This window comes from Lactuca saligna, chromosome 8 (assembly GCF_052625555.1).
Source record: "Lactuca saligna cultivar CGN05327 chromosome 8, ASM5262555v1, whole genome shotgun sequence".
NCBI classification, from domain to species: Eukaryota; Viridiplantae; Streptophyta; class Magnoliopsida; order Asterales; family Asteraceae; genus Lactuca; species Lactuca saligna.
The window spans coordinates 83,018,724-83,028,999 of NC_136424.1; the positions used below are offsets into that span (position 1 = coordinate 83,018,724).

At 34.2% G+C, this 10,276-nt stretch overlaps 1 protein-coding gene across 1 annotated transcript; it reads left to right on the forward strand.

The window, feature by feature from the left end:
- Positions 1-217: 217 nt before the first annotated feature.
- LOC145008023 (S-adenosyl-L-methionine-dependent methyltransferases superfamily protein) lies at positions 218-1,475 on the forward strand. The gene is made up of 2 exons (XM_078966636.1): positions 218-525; positions 661-1,475. Exons 1-2 carry the CDS (start codon positions 376-378, stop codon positions 1,300-1,302), a joined length of 792 nt encoding a protein of 263 aa, XP_078822762.1. The 5' UTR covers positions 218-375; the 3' UTR covers positions 1,303-1,475.
- The last annotated feature ends 8,801 nt before the right edge of the window (positions 1,476-10,276 follow it).

Consider the following 10,276-nt stretch of genomic DNA (forward strand, 5'->3'; position numbering starts at 1 on the left):
AAGAATATCGGGGGCTAAAGTCTGATAAGGTGAAAGTTGTATATTGAAAGTAATAAACAGTAAACGGAAGGGACTAAAATTTACAAAACGTGAATATTATGTGATCAAAAGTCTAAAGCTAATAAAGTATATTGTTCTTCCTGCCCATGAGATTTAATATTTGTCATAATCTATATAAAGTTAATTTAATTTTGTTAGTTTAGTTAATATCTTTTCATATTTGTCAAAGCAAACACGAATTTTACTAGTTAAATGAAACACGATAGCTAGGTTATTTACCACCCCCCAAATCGCATCGTTCCATTAGATCATCCAAGTCGACTTGGGTTGCCGGCAGCGAACCAGAGGGCGGAGAAACAGAAGGAGGATAGAATAATGGCGAATCTTTTCTTGAAACAAGCAAAGCAATACTCGCAGACTCGACCAGGTTATCCACAACAACTCTTTGATTTCATCGTCTCCAAGACGCCCAAGCATGACCTCGTTTGGGACGTCGGCACCGGCAGCGGTCAGGCAGCCACCTCCGTAAGTCCTTCCTATCACTGATTTCTGTTATTGGATGAATGTTTGTTAACTAATTATTGATAATTTTGAAGTTCGATTGGAAATAGAAATCAACCCTAATTTTTTATGAACGAATGAATTTTATGACGATCGTAGCTTGCGAGCGTATACAAGAACGTAATCGGCACAGATACAAGCAACAGACAACTAGAATTTGCTCCAAAACTCCCAAATATTCGTTACGAATGTACATCTCCCAACCTTTCCATGTCTGAATTAGAAAAGAAGATCGGAACAGAGTCAAGTGTTGATTTAGTTACAGTCGCTCAAGCGCTCCACTGGTTCGACCACGACATTTTCTACGATCAAGTGAAATGGATACTCAAGAAACCTAACGGCGTTATCGCGGCATGGTGCTACACTATTCCAGAAATTGATGATGAATTCGACCCAATTTTCCGCAAGTTTTACTCAGAATCAAAACCTCACTGGGATTTGCTGCGAGGAATTGTTGATGACAAGTATAGGAGCATCGAATTTCCGTTTGAAGCGGTGGATGGATGCGATGACACAGGTCCGTTTGAGTTTCGAAGTAAGAAGATGATGAGTTTGGATGAATTCTGTACGTACATTAGGTCATGGTCGGCTTACCAAACGGCGAAAGAGAAGGGCGTTGAGTTACTGAATAATGGTGTGATGGAGGAATTCCGGCATGCTTGGAAAGAAGACGAGAATGGAGAAAAGAGCGTTACATATCCGGTTTATTTAAGGATCGGGAAAGTGGGTGATTCGGTTTAAATATTGGTCGTTTGAAATTTGAAGTAAATTGATTTTGGTATATTGAATCGTTATGACTGATAAATGAACTATTTAAGTGAAGATATATGTAACGCTTGAAACGAATACACGTAATTGTATGTTATGATTTATGAGTGAAATAAATTGGGAGACCCAAAATACAACAATATTAATTTCGGTTTGTTAGTAAAGACAAACATGTCTGCTCTAGCAAAAAATGTAACTGTGAAATTTATAATCTTAAAATCGTTTCAAAGAACAAATGGAAAAAGAACAAGGCATAATCATTTGAAAGGGTAATGGATTTTTGATTTTGTTTATATTTAATTATTATTTTTTTTTAATTATCTATTTACCATCAAACTATTAAAATTATTTATATCTTATCCAAATAGATTATAAAAAAAAATTTATTATCCTTTTAAGTCATTATCAGAATAACTATGTAAGTGTGCTTAAATTGGCTACATGACATTAACTATCTTGTTGGGCTATTGGTCGGTACCAACATACCTTGTCTAGTTTTAATTACCCTTATTTCAAACATTTAGAAATTTCATAAACAATGTTTTGAAAAAAGAGGTTGATAGTTGAAAACTAATATGGTAGATAGAAGTTTAAAGTTATAATTTTTTATATATAGATGGAGAGGTTTGGCAAAAGTAGTTATTAGGTTTTAAATTTATAAAATTAGTTAAAAACTAAAAAGTAAAAGATAAAAATTTGAAGGGGGTGTTTGGTTTAGCTTTTAAAAACCCAAAAGTCATTTTTGGAAAAATTACAAAAAATCAGGATTTCTTCAATTGAAAGAATAGGCTCTGGTACTAATGACTTAACTGTTGATGGAAGGAACTTCACTCAAAGCGGGGAAGGAAAGGAAGGGTCAATTTCGTAGATAAGAAGGGCATCATTAGCTCCATGGCACCGAAAATGTATCAGGGCTCAAGTGATTCACCGAAGCGACGAGACCTTGAAAGCAGCTTTCTCAAGTGTCAGTAGCGGACCGTTCTGTCAATCGGGGAAGGTTTTTGGTGACAAGACCTGGAGATTTTTCCAAAAAGTTCATTTTCCTTATATAAAAACTGCAAAAGTAACTTTCAAAACAAGTTTGCCAAACATCTTTTCATTTTTTTTTTCTTTTTCAAAAAGGACTTTTGGACTTGAAAAGCTAAACCAAACACTCCCGAAGTAGTTTTTGCATTTATAACTTTTTGTTTAAAATAAAAAAGAAAAAAACTGTTGCTACCAATCGATGATCTCTAAGACCGGAGGGTGTGTGAGGAAAGCTTTCCTCATTTTCGATGAGTCATACCCTTCTTTCAATCACTTTCCTTTCCCCCACATAGAAGCCAAAGAATAGGTGAGAAGCCAATCCCTCATTTTTTTTTAATATATATATATACTCATTTTGTAGGGAATTAAAAGCCATTAATTTTAATATATTTTTTATATTTTTATAGTAGGTATATAATTTTATAAATATTAAAAAACGATAAAAAGAAAAAAAAAATTGGCCAATAGCGTGAGGAGAGAGAGTGCGGCACCCCCTCCCCCAACCTCTTTATCCGCGGTTCTTTCCCTCACCTACGGAGTGGTGTGCAGGAGTGAGGGAAGCTTCCCTCAACCCTTTCCCGCACCAACTCCGTCTAGCCTAAGCATTATGAGACTAAAAATAATTCCCATAAAATTAAACAAGTTTAATTGTATTCTAGAAAAAATTAATAGTTTAAACCGTGGAAATGTGAGAATGGAATTCTATAACATGTTTGGCATCAAGCTTTTGAAAACTTTTACTAACAACCGGTCATAAGGGTAAAATGTGAACAGTTTCAATAGTTCCATATCAAGTAGATAATAAAAAAAAAAAATTAGTGACTAAATGTGTACAAAATCGAAACTTCGTTTCTTCTCAAAAAAGTTCAATGACTAAATGTGAACAAACTTGATGGGTTTTGGTCATAAGACATCCTATGTGCTCATACAAACCCTAATGCTTGGATCTAGGTTTCTCTATTATACATGCTTTGAATCCAAGACTATAAACCATAATTCTAGTATATGAAATTGACATTAGCATATAATTAGGTTTAAGAACATACCTTGATTGTTATAGAGTAATAACAATCCTAATTCCTCCTTGAATTGACTTTGGAATGCTTAGAGTCACAAGTGTCACTCCTCTAATGGCTTACAAACACCAAAATCAAGAGGAGAAGGTATAAAGAGAGAGGAGAGAGGTTAGAATTCGTCCTTAGGACTTCTTTGGAAGGGATACACGAATTCATGAGCCAAGGGGTGTTTATATAGGTGTAGAGATAGGTTTTCAGTCATTATCCTTATCTAGTTGCTTATCCACAAAGCAACCCATAAAATAATCCTTGAATCCTTCAAAATTAATTCCCAATTAATTATTGACCAATATTAATTAAACAAATATGATTTCTCCTTTAATATATTATTCTTATAACATATTAATAAATCATAATAACCTTTCTCTCTTTATTTATTTCTCCAATCAAGTTGCTTTGGTGAAGGCAACCTAAAAGGACCATGCACCATCGGGTCAAGTACATACCAAAATAGTTATGAACTTAGACACTAATCCAACAGTCTCCCACTTGGATAAGTCTAATAACTATTCTGCGTATGACTTCAGATCCTGATCTGCAATCGTAGCTTTCCAAAGCCGCTGTCAACTCTGATCCTATCAGATGCGCGTGTCCTTAGATAAGGGATCATATATTCCTCCATTCTAGATATCATATGAGATATGATTTCTAATCATTCTCTTTGTACTACTTCTCGATTTCTGATTTACGACGACAGACTAATTGAACAAATCAAATTAGCCCTAGCCCGGCCGAGCATTTACGTATGTCATCACTAAACCATCGAGGGGCCCAAAGATATCGCTTTTATCCTTATTTGGATAAAAGGAACGGATAAACTTTGATACAATGCTTGCTTGCATTCACTAACCAAATCACACACAACAATATGTTTTATAACACCAAGTTACTAGTGCATTTACATATTATCAATGTGCAACCGATTAGCAAGATACAACTCACACATCTCGGTTTCAAGAATATAAGATGTTATCGTCTCACCAATCACTCGTGGAGTGATCCAAGTGAGCGTGAGTTTAATCCAATGCTCAAATCATATTCGTAAGCACTCATGAACATTGCAGCAAACATTTGCTTATGTCTAATACTTTTCTAGACAATCCACACACCAATTCATGACAGTCTTCATTCATACCTACTTCCAACATATGAACGACTGTGGCCCGTTCGAACAATTCGATTATTCTTAATAGACTCAATTATTCTGGAAGTCAAAACATGCAAAGTGAAACACAATAATAATACTAATCCCATATGGCCTCAAACCTTTGAGTATAAATAAAACTCCTTTTATTTATCACCATATCGATTACTCATTATTTGTCATTTTGGGTAATCAACTTCTTACTTGAATTATAACACTTGTCTCATGCTCTTAGCATGCACACAATGTTTACCTACGGTTCTTACTTTGTGAAATAGATCAAATTGAACACATTTCCAATCATTCTCGTTTCACAACTCCAAATCCTTTTTCATAAGTGAAAAAATATCAAATTCTTGCTACTTATAGAATATGCTAGATTCTAACATTCTATGCAATGATTCTTTCGTAATGTCACTGCACCAAAGTCACAAAGACTATTGCCAATGATATTACAAAACCTTCTATCGGAAATTGTTACAAGACAATTCCTTAGATATGATGTCTCTCACTCAAAGTACATTTCTTTGAACATCCTTTTGCATAAAAGTTTCTAATCTAGTCATAGATTTTCAATATTTACTTCCCAATATAGATACATTTCCATACTTTCCATATGACAACTCATTTTTTAATAGAATCTTTTCCATTCATCATAATGTCAATATGGTCCATCCAATACCATGCTTCCAACTACTCACAAGCAACCAATCCTCGTCGAACTTTGGATTGTTCTTTGATAGTTGTTTAATTCTTTTAGTCAAAACCGATTCCAGTCCCTTTTCCCTCTAAATGCGCTAGACATTTGGAAAATTTTAGAATGGTCAAACATTAAAGCATTTGCAATCGATCCTATACCCGAAGCGTATGGGACACGATGCACAATGTTTTATTTGATATGTTCTCAAAATTCGAATTGTGAAGAGGAATGCCGTAATCATAATCGAAATTTTAAGAACACACAGTGTACCTTTGACTAAATTTATTAACATTCCACAACCTAATCCTTTAGATTTGAAATGAAGCATAATATTCTCTCCCTTAATTATAGCAAAACAACTTTACAACTCTTACGACTTTGCAAGGTATAACTCTTGTTTTTCTATAATTAATATTGTCAACTTGCAATACTTTCCATAATAATCATACAATCATAACTTTTATGCTCCCACTATCATGATGATTACTATAAAACATAACACTTATGCTCCCACTAGCTTCAACATGTATTCATAAACATCTTAACTTTCAAAAAGACAATACCTATTGAATTTCTTAAGTCCATGTTTCTAATACTTAGTGCTTTGATAATCTTTTATCAAGGCTTCTTGAACTTATACACCTTTGCCTTAGATAGTTCATATGTGTGTCTAAACTATTAAGACTAATTGCCAAACCTCACAATTCAAATCATGGAAAGGGATACTGTAACCATAATTGAATTCGAGAATGCAACTTTAATATCACTATCTTCTTAAAATCTTTCTTAGTGAAAGCATTTCCTCACAATCATTTTCATGAAGGAGGAAATCTTATGACACTTAGATTTTAATGGTGTATGTGTTTCTATCCATGTGAATTTGTTAAAACCAAAGTTTACGACAAATTCAAATTCATATGGACCGAACTTTCTTAATCTTGATTTCTTGCCTTATGGTAGCACAGCTGCCCACCACGTCTTCCAAGTAGTTAAGCATCTCACCTTTTTCCTATCAATGTACCTTTCATTGATCAAGGTGCCTTGCCTTTTATGCATTCAAAATGAGAACTCATAGGACTCATATGCATAATTAACTCAGTTGGAACAGCACAGAATCAAAATATTCTCAACACGATAGGTTGTAAACCTCAACTCGTGTGCTAGTGATGATTGATAAGGTTTATTTGATTTGTTCTTGAAACTTTTCGAGACCATTAGGACTCCCACTGACTCCTTGACATATAAGATTCTCTTGTCAATCAACATTTCTTGACAAACAAATATTCAAGAGTTAGTGTAGCTTTTATCAAAACACTTCATAAATTGGTCCTAGTTGTTCTTTGTCTTATCCAAGACATCACAACTCTCCACATTTGATGAATGTTATAAACCTTTAATATTTTTTTACTCATTGTCACAATCTTAACTTTAATACTTGTTATTGGAACGAAGTATGATAGACTTCTTGATTTAACCATTTCTTCAATCCTTGATTCCTCTTCTTAAACATACAATTGTACTAAGACTTACTTAGAGGATCAATTGAGATATGGTTCTTAATCATTAAGACCCATTATAAAGCATAAAAGCTACTCTCCCTTCTTGTTAGAATGGATAAACTTTTATCTTTCTGCCTACTTGATTCTTCTTATTCGTTCTACTATTGATCTAAACCCTTTAATCAATTCAGAATTACACTTAGTCTTGTAAGTGTAATCATATTTACTAAGCCTTTAGTAAATCATGACGAATATCTTTGTTACTCTTATGGTGAACTTGATCAATACACAACTTTGTGTACTTGATCTCCTAGTCCTTCACTTGATACTTTGTCAATGAATTGGTCTAATTTCCAAATATGAGATTTCTCATTCATCATGCAACCAAGTTGCGTTATTCCAAATTTCTGTCCAAATGAAACTTTGGGCGATGAGAAACTATCCCTATTCGGTAAATTCTTGACATTTCCATAAATAACATAACTAAGAATCATATCCATTCGTTGTAGAAATATCCAAACATCAATTTTCATAACGATTTCATTGTAAGAGAATAAACAAATAAATAAATAAGTCAAACAAAATTTATTGTATTTATAAAAGCAGCGGAAAAACATTTGTCCTTACAATGCAAAATCTATTGAAAACTATGTAAAAAGAAAATTTCTAACAACTCTATCATAACTATCTAAGCTCAAAATCCAATCTTCAAGTCCATGCGATCAAGATTCATATCTTGTGATTAGATTCATCTTGCTCTCTTATCAAACTTCCTTTCTTTTCACCGATCCTGCAAAACATTCAAATGCAATCTTATCACATCATGTATTAAGGATCAATGAATAGGAACTTAACGGAGTTAGATAGTGGATTTTACCTGAAGCGCAGCCATACACTTTGACTCTCCCATCTTCTGGACTCTTCAGGCTCTTTGGGCAGACTTGTATCCAATGCCCTTTCTTTTGGCAGCAAACGCAGGTCGGTTCTCCTAGAACGTCCTTGGAAGCATGGTCGGTTGACTTTCCCAACAAATATGCTCCATTGCTTCGCCAAATCATTTCTGATTCAGCAGCAATGAGCATGTAAGTTAGGTCAATGAGGTAATCGTCATGATCCATCATATAATACTTTCTTTTGAACTCATTATATGATTTAGGGAGTGATTGCAGAACCCAGTTCACAGCCAACTCATCGGGAAATGACACACCCAACATAATCAACCTATCGATGTGTGATTTCATTCCTAGAACGTGGGCACTCACGGATTTACCATCTTCATGTTTCATTTCCAATAGGGCCTTAGTGATATTGAACCTTTCAATTTTACAATCTTGTGGGTTAGGGAGAATAATTGGAGGAGGAAGAGTAAGTGAAACATGATTTCTTGTTCCTCGATCGAATCGTGGAATATCATCTTCATGTGGAATGCTTGTTCCACGTGATTTGGGAAGACCATAGTTGTCGAACTTTGACATCTACAAAACGGGAGAAAACAAATTCAAGTTAGTTGATAGATTGAGTCCTTAGTAAATCACCCAAATGAGATACTAAGGCTAGGACCCAACACAATATGCTACAACCTAGAAAAGGGATGCCGTAATCTAGTTGCAGAATATTTGAAGGTAAGTGAATGACGATTCACTAATTTCCACCATGAAAAACGAAAAAGAAATTTAAGTTTTAAATCTATGAAAACTCCTAGATCCTTTGAGATTCATTGAACTTTCAATGGCATGTTTAAATCTCGATATGCCCCTCTTGTTTGTGACTGGGATGCCGAGGATCACAAAGCGGGTGTGAATAACCATGCAAACTTACATGGTGCCCTCACATGTTACAGTCACCTATTCGATGTGCCGGTAAACCACACACGCTCCACCGAACTATGACAAACATTGAGTCACCCTTTGCTACCTTTCCTTAGAACCATTTAGTGTGCTGGTTAACCACACATGCTCCACTAACGTCTTCGCAAGGGCACAAAGTGTAATCTCATGGAATTGCATCAATTCACTTTTCCTAAGTAACTAAGATTAGGAATTTGAAAAACATTTAGTTACTTTGTATTTCATTATACTTATAATGGAAGGTTTTGTCCTATCCTACCCGTTCGGCTAACGACCCTCCACTAGTCAAGAGTGCGGTGGGTAAGAGTGGATACCCATTCAATCGCCATTTTATAGGCAATTTCCTTAAACACCCCTTATAGACCAACTTCGTGAATGAGGCCTACTAACGGTAAGACTGACTTTTACTCATACATATATATAATGTTATACTTTTAATGTTATATATAGTATAGGGTGCATTTTACACTTTTAAAATACTATGTGGTTAACTTTAACAATTACACTTTTAATTCAATTAAATGGTTAACCTAAAATTTTATGGATTTATTAAATCTCTTTTAATTATACTCCTTAATTAATTAATAAAACCATAAGGGTGTATTTGAACTTTTCAAGACTAGGGTTTTAGAATTTAACATTCCTAATTAAACTTTTTAATCAACCTTTAAATTCCAAAACTTGAGGGCAATTTTTGAAACGTTTCAAAAACATTAGGGTTTCAATTATTTAAATTTCAAAACAAAAACTTTGGGTTCAAATTTTAACTATAAAACCTAAAGGGTAAAATATGAAACTTTTCATAACAACAAGGATCAAATAACAAATAATCTAAACTAAAATTTAATTACATAATTATCCATATTTGATTTGTTTAATGATTTCTTGCATAACAATTTATCAATTTACTCAAAATAATTAATCAATTATCTTATAAGGAAACAATTATCTTATTAATTGATAAATATCTTCATTTAGATTGAAAATATAGTCAAATATATCATATAATCGGATTAATATTGATCTAACATGATAAGGTAACTATCCATATGCAAAAACAGCAAGAAATCCCGAGATAAGCATTATCTGACGAGTTGACTTGTCGAGTCAAGCCTGGACTCGTCGAGTCACCCTGGACTCGGCGAGTTCAGCTATGGACTCGGCGAGTCCAGCCTCTAAAACATCAAAAAAACGAATTTTTTTAGATATACAATGCATCAATACAATTGAAACCATCCTTGGCTCTGATACCACTGATGGGTTTTGGTCATAAGACATCCTATGTGCTCATACAAACCCTAATGCTTGGATCTAGGTTTCTCTATTGTGCATGCTTTGAATCCAAGACTATAAACCCTAATTCTAGTATATGAAATTGACATTAGCATATAATTAGGTTTAAGAACATACCTTGATTGTTATAGAGTAATAACAATCCTAATTCCTCCTTGAATTGACTTTGGAATGCTTAGAGTCACAAGTGTCACTCCTCTAATGGCTTACAAACACCAAGAGCAAGAGGAGAAGGTATAAAGAGAGAGAGGAGAGAGGTTAGAATTCGTCCTTAGGACTTCTTTGGAAGGGATACACGAATTCATGAGCCAAGGGGTGTTTATATAGGTGTAGAGATAGGTTTTCAGTCATTATCCTTATCT